Source organism: Bubalus bubalis, chromosome 16 (genome assembly GCF_019923935.1).
Source record: "Bubalus bubalis isolate 160015118507 breed Murrah chromosome 16, NDDB_SH_1, whole genome shotgun sequence".
Lineage (NCBI taxonomy): Eukaryota > Metazoa > Chordata > Mammalia > Artiodactyla > Bovidae > Bubalus > Bubalus bubalis.
The window spans coordinates 60,972,639-60,992,002 of NC_059172.1; the positions used below are offsets into that span (position 1 = coordinate 60,972,639).

The 19,364-nt window shown below is 47.8% G+C and overlaps 1 protein-coding gene, 1 long non-coding RNA gene and 1 other non-coding gene across 3 annotated transcripts in view; all 3 read right to left on the minus strand.

The window, feature by feature from the left end:
- Window positions 1-355: 355 nt before the first annotated feature.
- Window positions 356-5,614, minus strand: LOC123329663. The gene is made up of 3 exons (XR_006545174.2): window positions 5,411-5,614; window positions 1,503-1,701; window positions 356-499 (listed from the first exon to the last, which is right to left on the minus strand). It is a non-coding gene; the product is annotated as an uncharacterized LOC123329663 (long non-coding RNA).
- A 9,680-nt stretch (window positions 5,615-15,294) lies between these two features.
- Window positions 15,295-19,364, minus strand: part of HTR3B (5-hydroxytryptamine receptor 3B) — a 43,201-nt gene continuing 39,131 nt past the window's right edge. Inside the window, exons 8-9 of the mRNA XM_006060203.4 lie at window positions 18,840-19,022; window positions 15,295-17,686 (exon numbers count right to left, since the gene is read on the minus strand). Coding sequence (XP_006060265.3) covers window positions 17,454-17,686; window positions 18,840-19,022 — 416 coding nt within the window. The 3' untranslated portion in view covers window positions 15,295-17,453. The remainder of the gene's footprint in view (window positions 17,687-18,839; window positions 19,023-19,364) is intronic.
- LOC112579785 lies at window positions 18,383-18,486 on the minus strand. The gene has a single exon (XR_003104116.3). It is a non-coding gene; the product is annotated as a U6 spliceosomal RNA (small nuclear RNA).

Sequence of the window (19,364 nt, forward strand, 5' to 3'; positions counted from 1 at the left end):
TGGCCACCCCAGAACCAGACCTGGGACAGAGGCTTAAGTTTGGCTTCAATTTCTCTCTCACTCAAAAGAAGGAATAATTCCAGGGAGGAAGGAACCAGAGAGCACATCTTATTCCTAGTGAATGGCCATTCATCCATCTGGCCACCCCAGAGCTTGACCTGGGGACAAAAGATGATTTGGCTTAAATTTCTCCCTTACTTGAATTCCTATCCAGGAAGGAATTTGATAAGAGTGGCCAGGAGTGGCCTTTTTATCCATGCCTTTGTTTTTTGGAAAATTAGAGTCTTAATATGTTATTAGCATTTTCTGAGAAATTTTCAAAGAAATCTCACAAACCCCTTTGGGATTCCGAAACTTAGTTTCTTCTAATATCTTACTTTAATTGCACTTCGTACAGTTTGTATCATTTCCTTCCATCCTGTAGAAATGAGTTGCATCTCTATCCATCTTCTCCATTGTCTCTGAGAGGTAGTGAGAACACAGTGGTCATTTCCAGACTCTTCCAGAGAAAAGAAAGCAGAGGCAGAGAATACCAACCATTGTACCACACTGCATGGATTACAATGTGCTTTGATGCACAGTCTCGTTCCCTTTGAAATGCACTTGATCTCTTTGAAATAGGTGACATTATCCCCATTTAATAAATGAAGAACTACCATACCAAGATATTTAGCAATTTGTCCAAGATCACTCAGCTAATAGGCAGCCAGTTCTGCTTGGGAACCTAAGCCAAGCTAGGCTGACACTCATGAAAAATGGGTGCTGTCTTGCATCTTTTCTACTGAAGTAAGAAGCAAAGAAAGAACCCCAACCCACTGTAATGCTTGTCGCCTCTAGGGCAAGTGGAATGTGGATCTAGAAATAGGATAGGCTGGGTGGGGAGGTAGATTTTTCTGTATCTACCTGTTATGCCGTTAAATTTTGTACTATGTAAATATATTACCTATTTTAAAAATGTGGTTTTAAAAAGAAGCTATGGGAAGAATGGAATATAAGCTGGGTAGTCATGGCTCCATCATGACTGTGTGACCTTGGGTAAGCCAGCTAAACTGTCTATACTTCAGTTTCAGCACCTATCAATGAGGATAAGGAATAATTGTCCTGACTACTACATTCACCAGTCTATCGAGTTCACAGGCTTTTTTTATTGGAGTATAGTTGCTTTACAATGCTGCATTAGTTTCGGCTGTACAGCAAAGGGAATCAGCCACACGCATACATATATCTCCTCTTCCTTGGACTTCCTCCCCATTTAGATCACCACTGAGCATTGAGTAGAGTTCCCTGGGTTATAGAGAAGGTCCTCATTAGCTATCTATTTTATACCCAGTAGTGTATACATGTCATTCCCAACCTCCCAATCCATCCCACTCCCCCTTCCCCAGCCTTGGTTCTGTATGAATGTGACTCTATTTCTGCTTTGCAAATAAGTTCATCTGTACAGTTTTTCTAGATTCCACATATATGCATTAATTCATAATATTTTTCTCTTTTTGACTTACTTCACTCTATGTGAAAGTCTCTAGATCCATCCACCTCTCTGTAAATGACACAATTTTGTTCCTTCTTATGGCTGAGCAATATTTCACTGTATATATATGCCACATCTTCTTTATCCATTCCTCTCTTGATGGACATTTAGTTGCTCCCATGTCCACACAGGACTTTTTTGGAGAATAATGGAGTTCAGTAACTATTAATCTGGAATGGGAAAGGCAGTATCAGCATCACTTGGCTGAAACTGTGCCTGCCTCCTCTCCCAGATATTCTGATACCTACTCCCCACTTCCCCATTACACAATCAGGAAAACCATAATTTATAACCAGTCTGAGTTAGAAAAACCATGGATGCTGAAGGCAAGCTTATCTTGAGCTCAGATGTCAGTTGCTCAGCTGACTAGTTGTACGATCCTGGCCAAGATACCTAATCCTCATTTTTCTCATATCTAACTTAGGCACAACCATATTTGTCCTCATAGGCTGTTGTGAGCATTAAATGAGACGGTGGATGTAACGCATGTAGCACAGTGCCCCGGACCTCATATGTACTCAAAAGCTGTATAGTTTCCTTCTCATTACAAATAAAAGGGATCAATAGAATTAATAGCCACCATCCATTCTACTCTCTGTTTATATGAATTCAACTTGTTAAAAAAGATGATTCTACCTATAGGTGATACCATACAGTATATCTTTCTCTTATGGCTTATTTCACTAAGTATGATGGTTTCAAGTTCATCCATGTTGTCACAAATGGCAGGATTTCCTCATTTATGGGTGAACAATAAATATTCCATGTGTCTATATGCCACATATTATTTATATCTTGGCTGTTTCCATATCTTGGTTATTAGACATGGGAGTGCAGATATCTTTCTGAGAGTCTGATTTCATTTTCTTTGGATACATAACTCAGAAGTGGGATCGCTAGATCTTACCACATGTGTGTGCGTGCTAAGTCATTTCAGTCATGTCTAGCTCTTTGCGACCCTATGGACCGTAGCCCACCAGGCCCCTCTGTCCATGGGACTCTCCAGGCAAGAATACTGGAGTGGGTTGCCATGCCCTCCTCCAAGGGATCTTCCCGACCCAGGGATCAAAGCTGCGTCTCTTAGTTCTCCTGCATTGGCTGGCGGGTTCTTTACCACTAGTGCCACCTGTGAAGCCCCAGATCTTACCATTCAGTTCAGTTCAGTTCAGTTGCTCAGTCGTGTCCAACTCTTTGCGATCCCATGGACTGCAGCACACCAGGCTTCCCTGTCCATCACCAACTCCCGGAGCTTACTCAAACCCATGTCCATTAAGTCAGTGATGCCATCCAACCATCTCATCCTCTATTGTCCCCTTCTCCTCCTGCCTTCAATCTTTCCCAGCATCAGGGTCTTTTCCAATGAGTCAGTTTTTCACATCAGGAGACCAAAGTATTGGAGTTTCCGCTTCAGCATCAGTCCCTCCAGTGAATAATCAGGACTGATCTCCTTTAGGATGGACTGGTTGGATCTCCTTGCTGTCCAAGGTTTACCGTAGTTGTTTTAATTTTTTTTTCCCCCATGGACTGTAGCATGCCAGGCTTCCCTGTCCTTCACCATCTCCCAGAGCTTGCTCAATCTCATGTTCATTGAGTCAGTGATGCCATGGACATGAGTTTGAGCAAGCTGTTCTAATTTTTAAAAGAACCTCCATACTGTTTTCTATAGTGACTGTAACAGTGTCCAAGGGTTCCCTTCTCTCTACATCCTCACCAACACTTCTTTCTTATCTTTTGATAGTAGCCATCTTAACAGGTATGTTGTGAAGTGATGTCTCAGTGTGGTTTGATTGGCATTTCCTTGATGGTTAGTCAGGTTGAGCACCTTTTCACGGACCTGTTGGCCATTTGTATATCTTCTTTAGAAAAATGTCCACTCGAGACCTTTTCCCATTTTCCAGCAGGTTGTTTGTTGTTTTACCAAGTTCTATCTGTTTCTCATATTTTAGATGTGAATCCCGTATCAGATATGTGGCTTGCAAATATTCTCTCCCATTTCATAGGTTGCCTTTTCATTTTGTTGTTTCCTTTGCTGTGCAGAATATTTTTACTTTGATGTAGTCCCACTTGTTCATTTTTGCTTTTGTTAATTATGCTTTTGATGTCATATCAAAAAAAAATCATCACCAAGTCCAACATCAAGGAGCTTTTGCCCTGGGAGTTTTATGGTTTCAAGCCTTATATTTAAGTCTTTAATTTTAGGTTAATTTTTGTGAGTGGTATGAGATAGGTGTCCAATTTCATCCTTTTGCATGTAAATATCCAGTTTTCCCAACACCATTTATTGAAGATACTGTCTTTTATAGGCGCTTCCCAGGTGACTGACTTCCCAGGTGCCCCAGCAGTAAAGAACACACCTGCAATGCAGGAGACCCGGGTTCGACCCCTGGGTCAGAAGGATCCCCTGGAGGAGGAAATGGCAACCCACTCCAGTATTCTTGCCTAGGAAATCCCATGGACAGAGGAGCCTGGTGGGCTACAGTCTATGGGGTCACAAAAAGTTGGACATGACTGAGTGACTAAATAACAGTCCTTTACAGGCAGAGATTATTTTTCCCATCTGTTCTGTTGGTTGTTGAATTCCCAGACATAGTAGATGCTCAATAAATATTTGTTGGGTGAATGAGTTAATGGCATTAGCGGAAGGGAAGAAAAGTGGGACTATCTAAGAAACTCCTCCAGTGCTCGGTAGCCCTCGTGGCCTTCTTGGATGGGAGGGTGGGGGGCCTGCCAGCTGAGGTACGAGTGTGTCACCAGTCCTGGAGCTGGGGTCTTGGTGGCCTTCTCTGGTTCTGGGGATGTTCTGCGCAGATTGTCATGATCTAACTGTTGCCACAACTCTGGTCTGCTCCTCCCTTGGACATACGGGACTCAACTGGCTACTGAGCAGCTTGTATTGACACAATAATGCATTTCTTGGAATGGAGAATGATTTGGGCCCCCTGAGCTGCCATTACCTGGAAGAAGGAAAGACTCTGGGCCCCAGAGCCTGGAGTCCTGTGTGAGAACACAGAGAGGTGGACAGTAGGGCGAGGCCAGGCCCAGAGCAACCCCAGCCTCACCCCCGACAAGGGGAGGCAGTGAGGCCTTGAAGCGAACTCGGTTAAGGAACATTCTGCCCACAGCACCCGGTGGAGAGGTAAGGCCCACCGAGAAGCCTGCATGGCCCCCTGCTTCAGAGGCCACCGTGTGATTCACCTCGGTGCTCATGGGAGAGCAGTCTGACCCTCAGATCAAAGCAAGACTCTCAACACAACCCAAAAGCCACAATCTGCCTTTGTACCAATGTCCTCCAGAGTGGCAGATACCTGAGAAAATTCCCTCAGGCCTTAAAAACCATCTAATCCAGCCTCCATCCAACACCCAAATCTCTATGACATCTCCAGCAAATGGTCTTCCAGCCTTTGCTTGAAGACATCCAATGAGCAGAGCCCATCGGATTTTTGCAGAAGCCTTCCTTCTCTTGTCTCCCAGATCTGTTTAGCAAAACCTTCCACCCATCCAGTGCCTTCCTTTGGGACTGCTCAGAGGAAGCCGAACTCCATTTCAAGGTCAGAGTCGTCCCATCATCACGCCGTCTCTAGGCCCCTCCCCTCACTTCTTTCAGCAGAGTGTAGAGCAGGAGGGACACTGCACAGGGAGGGCTGAGGCCGTGTGTGACCCAGCTTAGAGTCCGCAGTGCTGTGCCATGCCGTGTGCCTGGGGCCCCATGGGTAATGGACAGTGTCCCTTGAGTAAGTGGATGAAGCAAAGAATTGGTGCAAGTGTCTAAATGTAAGAGCAAGGAAATGCATCTCAGAGAGAATGTGACGTCAGCAAGGCCAACAATCGTTCACACCAGAATTAGCTCTAGTTCAGGGGATTTTCTCTGGAGTCCCTTACCAGAAGGTTTAGAGAACTTGCTTCAGTTTGTCTTCTCTCTTCTTTCTGGGTTTGGCCTCAAGCCCATCTGGCCTGTGTTCCCTCTGTCCTTACTTCTCTGTCCCTCTTCTTGTGACCGCCTCCCCCATCATCCTGTCCACCCTGCCTTAGACCCTTTGCTCTAGTTCTCTCTGCCCAGGGCTCTCTCCCCCGACATGCCCACTTGGCTAATTCCTCCTTCCTTCCTTCAAGCTTTTGGCTTAATCTTACCTGCTTGGTGAGACCAATCATGACTACTTCATTTAATACCTTCACCTGCTCCCATCCTGCCCTGGCACACCTGATCCCTCTTACCCTGCTGTACTTTTTCTTTCTCTTTTTCCCATAGCCCCTTTACCTCCTAATATTCTATAGGATTGACTCATGTTGATTCTTTATGTTCTGTTTCCACTGATAGACTGTTACCTCCTTGAAGGGAGGGAACTTTGGGGGCTTTGTCAGCTGATATGTCCAAAATACCCAGAACAGTGCCTGACACCTAATAGGGGCTCAATAAATATTTGTTGGATGAATCTCCTACTCAGAGAACCCAGCAAGTCCCCAGGTCTGAATTGTCTATCATACGGCACAATAGGGGCTGAGTACATATTTCTTAATAGTTGGATTGATTGATTACATGACATAGCTTTGCTGCTCTATAGCACGTGTACTGGGTAGGCAGCTGAAGCAAGACATGTGTACACAGGCTCTCCTGCAGTCACCACAGAGGTTGCCTCCATGGCCATGGGTGCCCCTTGTGCCAATCCCAAGCAGATCTGTGCAGTACAACTGGGTTCATGGTTGCCCCCTTTGCTTTCCAACCCATCTCACATGCTCCACGTGGCAAACTGAATAATGGCCCCAAGGATACTCAGGGATTAATCCCTGAATCTTTTGAATGTTACTTTATATGGCAAAGGAAGGTTGCAGGTATGATTAAAGATCTTGAGAGGGTGAGATTCTCCTAGATCATCCCAGTCTGCCTTAAATGTAATTACAATTGTCCTTGTAAGAGGGAGGCAGAAGGAGATGTGATGACAGAAAAGGAGAAGGTCGTGTGATGTCAGAGGCAGAAACCAGAGTGGTGAGCCTTGAAGGAGGAGGAAAGGGATGCAAGCTGAGGAATGCAGGCAGCCATGAGAAGCTGAAAAAGGCGAGGAAACAGACTCTTCCCTCAGAGCCTCTAGAGGGGCCAGTCCTGCCCAGACACCTTGACTTTAACCCTGTGAAACTGATTTTGGATTTCTGACCTCCAGAGCTGTAAGAGCACATACCTGCATGGTCTTAAGCCACTAAATTTTTGGTAACTTGTTACAACAGCCATAGGAATCTACTGCAGGTCAGTCCACAGGCAGTTTCCCTTCACAGCCACCAGCACAGGTATGTTTTCTCACGACAAATAGAACCTCAGACTCTCACAGACTCACGTTTGGGTAGGAGGATGCTGCAATGTCCTGGGTGATGGCAGCCCCGATAGCCTCGTGTTGCTCCCAGTTGATCCATCTCATGCCTTCCTTATCTCTCCTCCTCTGGAGCTTTACAAATGCTTTCCAAAGGTTTTGCTGCTCTGGAGAAGCTTCCCTGGGAAGACCTTCTCCATCTTCCTACTTCAAGTATCTGCTGCTGCTGCTGCTAAGTCGCTTTAGTCGTGTCTGACTCTGTGCGACCCCATAGAGGGCAGCCCACCAGGCTCCGCCATCCCTGGGATTCTCCAAGCAAGAATACTGGAGTGGGTTGCCATTTCCTTCTCCAGTGCATGAAAGTGAAAAGTGAACGTGAAGTCTCTCAGTCGTGTCCGACTCTTAGCAACCCCATGGACTACAGCCTACCAGGCTCCTCCGTCCACGGGATTTTCCAGGCAAGAGTAGTCTAATTAGTTCTAAACGTAGAGTCTTCCAAAAATGTACAGCGCTTTGCATATTTGCTGATATAATCACATTTATATGCTTGCTGTTGCTGGTGATCGTCAGCCTGGAAAATTTCCTCCCCTCTGGGTCCCCATAGGGTATTTCAGGCACACTGAGAGCAGCAGCACTTTCCATAGCATGTCCCCTTATTTCCTGGGAACCTTCCAAATTCTAACGCTCCACTTGTCATTTCACCAAACCAAGGCTGAGCTGACCAGCCCCTGAGTATTGATTCCCCCATGGACACGGATCACATGGACACAGATTCCCACATGATACAGCGTTCCCAGGATAGGGCTTTTTACACAGTAGTCAGCACAACAGTCCTGAAAGGTAGAATTATTATTCCCTCCTTACAGATGAGGAAACTGAGGTTCAGGATACTGTGGAATGTGATTAGAAACCAGATATGGTGACCATTCATACTATGATCCAAATATTCCAACTGTCTCCTTTTCTGGGCACTTGGAAGAACCAATGAGTCAGTTCTTCACATCAGGTGGCCAAAGTATTGGAGCTTCAGCATCAGTCCTTCCAATGAATGTTTGGGACTGATTTCCTTTAGGATGCACTGGTTGGATTTCCTTGCAGTCTAAGGGACTCTCAAGAGTCTTCTCCAACACCAGAGTTTGAAAACATCAGTTCTTTGGCGCTCAGCCTTTTTTATGGCCCAAGTCTCACATCCATACATGACTACTAGAAAAACCAAAGCTTTGACTATACAGACTTTTATAGGCAAAGTAATGTCTCTGCTTTTTAATACACTGTTTAGGTTTGTCACAGCTTTTCTTCCAAGGAGTGTCTTTTAATTTCATGGCTGCAGTCACCATCCACAATTTGAGTGACCTCCCCCTCAAACACACACACACACATGCATACCCTCTACTGTTCAAAAGAAGTGGCACAGGTGATCCCAGACCTGCAGAGCTAAAAGCCCGAGCTCTGCTCAGTGACCTTCAGTTCTCCAAGTTCAGAGAGCAGGGAGAGGCAGCTGATAGACAACAGGGCAGAGCGGGTAGGGGAGACAGGCCAAATGATCAAAAGGATCAGCAGGCTGTTGGGAGCCCCGAAGGCCTGGATCGCAGTCCCAGAGCCATCTCCTGCAGCCCCAGAAGCAGTGCCCCATAAAACCCAATGGATGTTTGAAACCAGAGAAAGTCTGGGAGGCAAGAGAGCTCTCATCTCTCCCGGGACTGGGCCGGAGACATGGTGGCGCAGACACGGGTGGGGAGACAGAGCGTCGCCTCCACTTAAGTGCCTCCTCCCAGCACTGGCACCTCTGGAAGGCAGGCAGTGAGGGGGCGATGGTGGCACGGCGTACCCTCTCACCTGGGGTTCTTCTGCTCCCCAACCCCAATACCAGAGCTTTGATCAGGGGTGGCAGCAAAGTGCTTGTCCCACTGCAGCTTGGCGGGCGGCCTTCCGGGGAAACTGGAGCACAGATAAGCACCGTCATCCCGAACTCCCAGTGCGCATGCTCGGTGCAGGCTTGCTCTACAAGCCAGCACCCAAGCTCGCGTCTCAGGTGTGCCGCCACCGGATGTTCTGATGCGCCAAATTCTGGGGAGTGGCGAGGATGTGGGTGAACAACTTTGCTACCTTCGTCAGAAGGCCAGTCCTTTAGAGGAAGCCCCTCCCATGAGGGAAGGGATTCACACGATGGAGGTGCATGGAGACACGTGACCATGACCTGGCTAGCGGGAGGGCTCAGGAGTTGCTGCACTGAGTTTGCTCCAGCACAAGTGTGCTCTGGAGGGAAAGGGGGGCACCCGATGGCTGGTGCTGGCAGACTGGTTCTCCAAAAACGAGGATGTCTGCTGTCAGGGGAAGGAGGACAGTGGCAGGGGCTTCACTCCCCTCTCTCTTTGGACGGCACACACAGAGCCATCTCCGCCATCTGCCCACAGCCTATAATTCAGCCACCCAGCTGCACTGCTCTGATTGTGGGGAGGGCAGATTACCGAGTGGAGCGCGATGATTGGCAGGTGCCCCGGGGCCCAGCTGTCCTGGTAGCAAAAACGGGCTGCACGTGACACGGTACAGCCCGAGAAGCTCCAGCTCCCAGGACTCCTGTGCGTCTCCTTCCCAAAACGCAGACTGGCCCGCTTTACCTTCATTGTTCTTTAGACCCAGGCTTCTCCAACTGTCGAGTGCAAGTGAATGGTCTGGGATCTGGTTAGAATTCAGATTCCAGTTTAGAGCCAAAGGTTTTGTATTTCTAGCTAGTTTCCCCAGGCCCCTGCTGCTGCTGATCCAGGTACCACGTTTTGAGTAGAAGTCTTTAGAGTTTACACAGCTTTTTTATGTATATGATCTCTGGGCTCACCTAACAATCCTGTGGAAAGATGGTGATAATATTTATTAATTGCTATCATTCTCAATGCCTCTAATGCACAGCACTGAACTCAGCACTTCACAAACCCTATCTCAGTCCTTACAGCACCTCAGCAAAAGAGTTCTTTCTCAGAATTTGCAGATGAGAAAAAAACTGATGTTTTGAGATAATTCAGTAACTTACCCAGAGTCATAAACCCCATAAGGGGTAGAATTAGAATTCAAATTCCTATCTTCTAATGCTGGGTCCCTCCTCTAATTATATATAATGTTGGCAAGTTTAAGCTTCTTTTAAAAACTAATGGTCAAGGATGTAAGCTCTGGAGCCAGTGTGCCTGTTTTTAGCAAAGATCCCAAGAGTCTGAACCCAACTCAGATTTGAACGCTAGCTTTGTTACTTGCTGCCCTGGTGGCTCAGACAGTAGAGAATCAGCCTGCAGTGCAGGAGAGCTGGTTCTATCCCTGGGTTGGGACGATTCCCTGGAGAAGGGAAAGGCTACGCACTCCAGTATTCTCACCTAGAGAATTCCATGGATAGAGGAGCCTGGTGGACCATAATCCATGGAGTAACAAAGAGTTGGACATGGCTGAGTGACTAAGACTTTCACTTTCACTTTCACTTTTTTCTTTCACTTGCTAGCTTGGTGATTTTAGGCAACCTACTTAACCTCTCTGCGCCTGTTTCTTTCACTGAAATGGGGATGATAATCCTAGAGTTCTTAGGAGGATTATGCAGTCAGATTTCTGTCTCTGTGGGTGTGGAACCTGCAGATATGGAGGGCTGACTATAAGAATCTTGAGTATTTACAGATTTTGGTATCCCTGAGGGAGGGGTCCTGAAGCCAATCCTCTTCAGATACCATGGGACAACTGTATATACCATGATATCTCATATATATGTATAATCTTTGTAATAAGCACAGTATTATCTACCTATTGCTGACCTTAAATAGATAGTTACTTCTTCAGCAGTGATGGGTTTATTCAGGTCAGCAAAGAATTGCAGTCTGAGGTCTGGCGAGTGCAAATCTCGTGCAGCAAGGAGAAAAGAACTCTTTTATAAAGAGGAAAGGAAGCTGCAGGGGCTATAGTAAACTAAGCGTCCACTTCGGGAATTGAGACGTCTAAGCGGAGTGGCTTTGCATTGGTTGAACTCTTGCCAGGCCAGGAGAGAATGTTTTTTCTTCTTCCTGTTGGACACTGCTGTTGTCTTGGGTGTGAGAACTCCCCCTTCTGACTTCCCTATTTTAATTGAGGTTCCTGTTTATTAATGTTTATATTATCTATCTAAAGAGATTACAGAGAGACAGCACTTAGAGAAGTGTCTGGCACCGAAATCAGTGATATCAATTACTTGTAAAACGGTGATATGGATACTAAGGATAAAAACCATCATTTAATCATGGCCTTAGCTTGTGTCAGGCATTTTTCTAAGCATCTTAATGTAGTAACTAATTTAATTCTCATAATAACTCTATAATCTAGGTGTAATATTTATCACACTGTATAGAAGAGAAAACTGAGGCCCAGAGCTTTCACGACTTGCCCAAAATCACACAGCTAATAAGTGATGGAGGTGGAATTTGAACCCAGTGGGGTTCACACAACACATCTTGACAGTGATTGAGTGTCTCCAATGTATCAGGCACTGAAAATACAGCAGTGAACACAATAACCCCCCTGCTCTCCCAGGACTGACGTGCTAGGGGTCCTAAAATAATACCCGCTGAGCACTCACCATAGTGACTGGCACATGGCAGAATCAGCTCTGCTTGTTCTCTGCCTCTTTTCTTGCCTGTGGCAGACATCACTAATTGATCACAGTACAGCTGTGATTCTTTCCCACAGAGCTGGCCTGTGGCCCAAAAATCGGTCTCAAGACAGCCCTCCAGGCAGCCTCTGCCTAAGCCTCAGGTTTGCACTGAGACCAAAGCTATGTCAGCTCTGAGTCACTGTGCTAGAGTGGGACAACTGAGCGTTTCTGCCCCAAAGCCCGTGGTGTCAGCACCAGGAGGAGGCAGTTAGGACAGAGAGATAGGGATGCACATATGGGGAAGAGCAGGGAAGCCAAGACTGACCAGGGTGGGCGGTAAAAAGAACGGCCCACAGCCCTCAGTCCCTGGTTCTTGGCCTGGAGCTCTTCAAAGAGGATAAGCAGGGTGACGGGCGTGGACTCTGATCACGGGCTGGTCATCTACCTGAGGTCTGTCCCTCGTGGCACCAATTAGGACTGAAAATCCAACAGGTCTCAAGTGGGCCCCAGGTCTTGGGAGCCTGGTGCTAGGCTCGGGGAGAAGTAGAAGGCAGGGTAAGGGGTGAATAAGGGGCTCCCCCACTCCGGCTCTGGATTCTGTTGCCTGCCACCCAGCCCGCCCACTGCCCAGCAGTCACTTCCCAGCCAGCAGAAAGCTGCGCTGCAGTCCCCACTTTACAGTCTCTGCTAAATGAAGCACGAACTTAACTACATCACCCCTCTCCAACCCTGATAGGATGGGGAGGGGCTGAAGTGGCATGCTGGGCTGCTTCAGCCCCTAATCTAATCACCGGTGTGGGTCATTTCAATTCCGCACACCGGAGTGCGCTGGGGGCGTGGCAGCTCATAAAAGCCTCCATGCTGGTGCTCAGCTAATTGTGAAGCGCTTACTGTCTTGCAGGTGAATAACTCAGGACTGAGAGCTTCCAGCTGCTGAGATGGCATGTGAGCCGGGAAACGGGACAGGGAGAAGCCTGGGATGGGCCCTGCGGCAGGGAGAGAGGCATTGCCTTCTTGGAGGGGACACATTAAGTTGGGTCTCTGCCCTGGGGTGACCACTCACCACCTGGGAGTTGGCAGAGAAGCTCTTTACCTTAAACCCAAAGACCTGAAGTTTCCTGGAACCTCAGAACCACAGACTAGGGTAAAAATTTAAACCCTGCCCCTTTCTACTAACCTTGCCTTTAGATGTAGAATTAGATCCCTGAGAAGTGAGAGGGCCTGGGAGCCCTTAGGGCTGTACCCAGGGGAGGGCTGATGCCTTCGGGGGCAGCTTTGTGCTGGCGGCTCACAGGGCTGCTCTGTGGTTCACTTGAGGACCTAAACCATCCAGCTTCAGGCTGGCCCCTGGGACTGGCTGAGTCATGGGGATATAAGAGGCCAAGGGCTCAGCATCCTTAACTACAGGGCTCCTCTCCTGTAGGACAACTGAGGACCTAAACCATCCAGCTTCAGGCTGGCCCCTGGGAGACTGGCTGAGTCATGGAGATATAAGAGGCCAAGGGCTCAGCATCCTTAACTACAGGGCTCCTCTCTTGTAGGACAACTAGGGGGAGAGGTGGGATGTCCTGGGGGGAAAGTGAGACCCCTGTGGAAGCTGTGGGAGATCATAACAGAAGCCCTTGGAAGTTCTCCTGAGATAGAATGACAAACGGAGGGCTGCCTGCCTAGCCTGGAGAAGGCAATGGCACCCCACTCCAGTACTTTTGCCTGGAAAATCCCATGGATGGAGGAGCCTGGTAGGCTGTAGTCCATGGGGTCGCTAGAGTCGGACACGATTGAGCGACTTCACTTTCACTTTTCGCTTTCATGCATTGGAGAAGGAAATGGCAACCCACTCCAGTGTTCTTGCTTGGAGAATCCCAGGGACGGGGAAGCCTGGTGGGCTGCCGTCTCTGGGGTCGCACAGAGTGGGACACGACTGACGCGACTTAGCAGCAGCAGCAGCAGCCTGCCTAGCCAGGGGCTGTGCTCCACCAACTCTTTATTCTAGACATCAGTGACGTCTCCAAGAGCTGGAGCTGTGATTTTTTGGTGAGTGCTGAAAAGACTTGAGATTCTGGGAAACAGCAGATGGTAGGAGCAATCACAGCTGGGAAAATCCCATTTTTGCTCTGTTCCTCAGTTTCCTTCCTCTGTGAAACAGGAATCATGAAATTGATAAACACTTGGAGAAGCTGAGCTAACAATGCTTTGTAAGTAAGGGCTGCTGGCGCCCTGTCTTCCTCCCACTGCAGAGGGGCCCTCTTCCGGGAGGGGGGCTCTAGTGCCATTTGCTAATGATGGCTTTGCTTCAGGATGCTGACCTGACCCAGGGCTTAGAATGCGTCCCCGGCTGCCATGTTGCGATCAGGGCCGCTGGGCAATTGGACAGAGGAGATCCACACACTGGGGCCACGCTTAGCATCCAGGCTTCACTCCCGAAGGGCTGCTTCTTAGAGGCTGACCTTGAGAACCTGGGAACTATTCCCTGGGCAGGGGAAGCCAAGGTGAACTGCATGGGAAATGAAATGGGAAGTCCCTTGGGCAGCGTCCCCTGCAACCTGAATTGCCAACAAGGAGGCATATAGTGGCTTCAGCCCTTGGCCTTTGGATTCTGGAACAAGGACACTTCTGTGGAATCCAGCCTATAACTGTATTCTGATAGAGACAGTTAGAAGAGAACCTCACGCCGAAGATTCAAGATTGGAATCCATCTGCTGATAGCAGGCAGGCTTTTTATTTCATAATATATGACTTATCTTTCAAAGTGTGCTTAAGTACATTGCTTCATTCTCATCCTCAAAATTCTGTGATATGGGCAGAATAAATATACACAGTCCTGATGTCAAACAGGGTAGGCTGAAGCTCTGAGAGATCAGTCTCAATGTCCCCTGGCTAGGTAGTGATGGAGCCAGGAGCAAAGTCAGGTGCTTTCTCCAAGACAGGTGGAAAGGATGGAGACCCTGTTGTGGGGACTTACTGCAAGCCTTTGCCTCCTCTAATAACTGAGGAAGTGAAGAGAGATTTAAAGATCAATTTAGAGGCTAACAGAGCAGGTCAAGGCAGAGGATGCCAGAACAGGAAGTAGGAAGCGAGGAGAGAAACAGGTGGAGGTTTGCATGGACACTTCCTGTTCACAAACTTCTTCTGCTCCTCATTTCATTAACAGCAGCAGTGGAATTTCATGGACAATTGGCGTTGAGCACTAACTGGGAGGTAATGAGAGAGGGAGGAGGAAGGTAAAGGCTGTTTGAATTTAAATTCTCTTTCTTCGGGGGGATGGGGGCGCAGATTTTTTTTTAAAGGCAATTTCAGTGCTGGAAAAAGTTCCAAGCAAACAGCAGTCCTCTGAAGCAGTGTTGGGAGTGATGCCTGTCTCTCAGTCCTCTGTGTTCTACCTACCAGCTCCTAGTGGCTGTTCTGAATGAGGGATGCTGAGGGCCTGGGTGTCTGACCTTTGGCAGACTCAGTCCTTCAGACTTGCAGAAACACACTAGAAATCTGTCCACCATCAGCGGTGAGCTAGAATGCGTGTCTCTGCAATAGTTATGGCAGAATTACCATGAAAAAAAAATTCTGTATGGACCTGGGCCAAGATGGGAATGAGTTAGAAATAGAAAACAAGATTCCTGTTCTAGGAGTGTGTGATTGATCTGACAAGTGATGCATCTGCACACACACACACAAGGCCATGAAATATCTAAGGAGAGGAGGATGAGATTAGGTACGTCTAAAGTTAGAGACGGAGAAGGCAATGGCACCCCACTCCAGTACTCTTGCCTCGGAAATCCCACGGGTGGAGGAGCCTGGTAGGCTGCAGTCCATGGGGTCGCTAGGAGTCAGACACAACTGAGCGACTTCACTTTCACTTTTCATTTTCATGCATTGGAGAAGGAAATGGCAACCCACTCCAGTGTTCTTGCCTGGAGGATCCCAGGGACTGGGGAGCCTGGTGGGCTTCCGTCTATGGGATCGCACAGAGTCGGATACGACTGAAGTGACTTAGCCAACAACAAAGTTAGAGAAGAGCGGACACAGGTGGGAAGGGTGGGTGAAGGAGGCTGGAGTTTGAGCAGCGTCTTCACACAGGGACATACAGATGGATGAAATAGAAGACTAGAAGTACAGGCTTCGGTGGCAGCAAACCCTCTCCTGAGGAGGCTGGCAGGCAGGCTGGCTTGGCTAGATTGAAGACTCTAATAGAAAACAAGAGGGACTGGCTGTCCAATGATTAAGACTCCATGCATCCACTGCAGTGGGTCTGTGTTTGATCCTTAGTTCGGGAAAAAGATCCCACATGCCATGTGATGTGGCCAAAAAATAATAAAAATTATTTTAAAAAAAAGAAGAAGAAAGCAATGAGAAATGAAGAAAGTCAAACACTGTGGAAGGTTTGAGTTCTAATCTTAGTCTTCAGGTTATGAGGTCATAGGAAATGGCATAAGATCGGTTCACCAATCCAGAATTGACTACTGAGGAGACTGAACCGGAAGTTGGTTAGTTACCCAAGTGCAAGGTGATCAGGGCTCTTCTATCTAGACAAGTGGCTGTGGGCACAGGTGGGAAGCTAGGGGGCCATTGAGACTCTGGTGGCTAATTTTAAGTGTCACCTTAGCTGGGCCACGGATATTTGTTCAAAGATTGTTCTTGATGTTTCTTTGAAGGTGTTTCTTAGATGTTTAAAGTCTTAAACCAGTAGACTTGGAGTAAAACAGATTAACCTTCTGAATGTGGGTGGGCTTCATCCAGTCACTTGAAAGCCTTATAGGGAAAGAGCAACCTCCCCAGAAGTGGAGAGAATCCTGCTAGAAGCCCAGCTTGGGACTCCAACTGCAATTCTTGCTTGGGTCTCTAGCCTGCCAGAATACCCTCTGGATTATGGACCTGGAGAGTCTCCACAGTCAAGTGAGGGTTATGGGCTGAACTGTGTCTCACTCAGATATTTGTGTTGAAGTCCTAATTCCCAGCACCTCACAAATGGGAATGCATATAGAAAAAAGGGGCTTTTAAAGAAGTAGTTAGGATTAAATGAGTTCGTTAGGATGGGCCACTGCAATATGACTGGTGTCCTTAGAAGAAGAGGAAGGTTGGACACATATGTGCACACACAGAAGAAAGACCATATGAGAACCCAGGGAGAAGGCAACCATCTACAAGCCCAGGAAGAGGTCTCAGAAGACACTAACCCTGTCAACACCTCGACCTTGGACTTCTAGCCTCCTGAAGTGTGAGAAAATCCATCTGTTTAAGCCCCCACGGGTCGTGGTATTTTGCTATGACAGTTAGAGCAGACTAATGCAAGGATAGTGGATTATAAACTCCTGGAAACTCCCAAGGTCCATGCATTAAGCTTGCTGCCCCCAGCTCAGCGCCTCACACGTGGTGTGTGTTTATGAGATGTGCTAGGTCTGGATCCCTTCCAATAGGAACGCACAGGGGAGATGGACTCCCCTGGGCTGGTGGGAACCAGAGCTCCAGGAGACAGACATGGCTCCGGGATACAGAACTTTGTGTCTGGTTGGAACAAGGTTCTTCAGGAAGCAAGTCAAGAAGAATGATCTGAAATTGACTTATTCTGTATTCTCTGGTATGCCTAACATAATGCCTGGGGCTTCACGGCCACTCAATACAAGTTTCGCTGAATGACTAACTGAATAAGTAACCAGGACAGGGCTGGGAGATGGAATGCATTCTTAACACCTTTTAAAAACCAGTTTAAACATACACATATGTTTGTATGTGCTTAGAAACGTTCTGAAAGAGGCTTCTAATGGTGGTACCTTCTGGGGAGTGAACTGGGTAAGAAGGGAGGCTTACTTTTCCCTGGATACCTCACGCTGTTTATGCATTTTCATCATGAGCGTATTACTCCTGGGTCATTCAATAGCACATTAGATGATGTGTGTTCTGGGGTAAGTGAAAAGAAGAAACGGGCTGGAGAGCTTTTTAACTCACCATTCCTCTCCTTCCAATATCTCCTGAAAAAATGTTCAGCCTTCCCCAAGTGCCAGGAGAGCCCATGGATGGACACTAGCAACCCTGGGTCTTCCTAGCCGCTCCATGACACCCAGAGGGAGCATAGGGTGACGGCATAGAGCCCCAGCACGACAAGGTAGCTTTGGAAGAGCAGGCGGTCAAAGCGTTCCAGGAGGGCCAGCCACCCAAGCTCCTGTCGGTCCACCTGGTCCTGGGTTTGGAAGTAGCTGCTGATGGATCGAAGCTGGGGCCAGACTTCCTTCAGGGTCCCTGATGGGGCCTGGTCCTCTTGACAGACGGGGGACTCTGCACGAGAGGAAGACACGGTAGGTGAGCCAGGGGACACCATGGCTCCCCCTGCCTTCCCACTGAAGCCAATGGCCTTATCCTTCAAGGAAGGTTGTGGGCAAAAGTGGCCAGTGGGCTGGAAGATTAGGGATTCTCTCCCTACCCACTGAGGGGAGGCAAGGCTGTGCTGAAGGAACCCCGGAGAACACAGCAAGCAGGGTGATGAGTCCAGGTTACATCCTTCTGGGAGATTTTTCTGAGGTAGCACAGACCTCATTGACTTAGAGCTTTAGGGCAGGAATGGTTCTTCTTTAAATTGAGGTATAATTGATATGTATCATTATATTAGTTTTAAGCATACAACATAATGATTCAATATTTGTATATACTGTGAGATGATAATCATAAGCCTAGGTAACACCCATCATCTCACAGTTACAGATTTTTGTTCTTGCGATGAGAACTTTTGGAATATAGTGTCTTGTTGACTTTCAAGAATACAGTAAAATTAATGGAAGTTGCTGTATAACAGGGAGCTCAACCTGGTGCTCTGTGACAACCTAGAGGGGTGGGATGGGGTGGGAGGTGGGAGGGAGGTTCAAGAGGGAGGGGACATAAGTATACTTGTGGCTGATTCACATTGTTGTATGGCAGAAACCAACACAACATTGTAAAGCAATTATTCTCCTTAAAAATAATTAAAAAAAACACAGTGAAAATATGTACCACTTCATGACGTTGCATGTCGTCCTTGCCCAGGGCCCATACTCACCTTTGTATCACTCCAATTTTAGTGTAAGTGCTGCGCAAGGGGGCACTGCGATGACCTGTATATTTCTGCACATTTGGCAACTAGAACCCAAATGTATGCAAACTATTTGTGCATGTGTGTGTGCGTGCGTGTGCAGGCATTTTGCTACTCTGAGGTCGGTGGCTCCAAACTGGTAAGTAAAACTAGCTAAGGGGACTGAGGGGCTGATCTCTAGGCTTTCCAAAGAGCCAGCAGACGACTGTCTTGTCTCCAGAGAGTTGATGTAAAATGCAGGGCAGAGGCTAAGAAGCAGATGTTTCCATTTTTTCACACAGCGATGCTTGGCCTAGGCTCCACCTGTGGGCACTGGGGCTGAGTGATCAAGCGAGACAAACAGGGACCTCAAGGCTTCTCACAAACCTGTCACCCCAGCAAGCGGGGCCCCGGGATCCATTTGAGGCTGGTTGGTATCTGTGTCCCCTCGAAGACACAGGAGGGTCTGCTCCTGCTGGCTGCACCGCTCATTGTAGAGGAATTTGACCAGCAGGATGGACTTGGATAAGCTGAGAACCAAGAAGGCCATGCAGACCGTGAAGAAGACCCCTGAGGGAAGGAGACGGAGGAGGTGGGGTTAGCAGGAGTCTCTGGGCCCCTTGCTTCTCTGTCTGAAAGGCAACATAAGATCTTGGACAGAAGTAATGCCAGACGGGCACCTGGACTTCCCTGATGGTCCAGTTGTTAAGAATCCACCTGCCAATGCAGGTGACATGGGTTCCATCCTTGGTCTGGGATGATCCTACATGCCCTGGGGCAATTAAACCCAGCGCTGCAGCTACTGAACCCACCAGCCTAGAGCCTGTGCTCTGCAGCTAGAGAGTAGCCCCTGCTCCCCTCAACTAAGGAAAGCCCCTGCACAGCAATGAACTTCCAGCACAGTGAAAAATA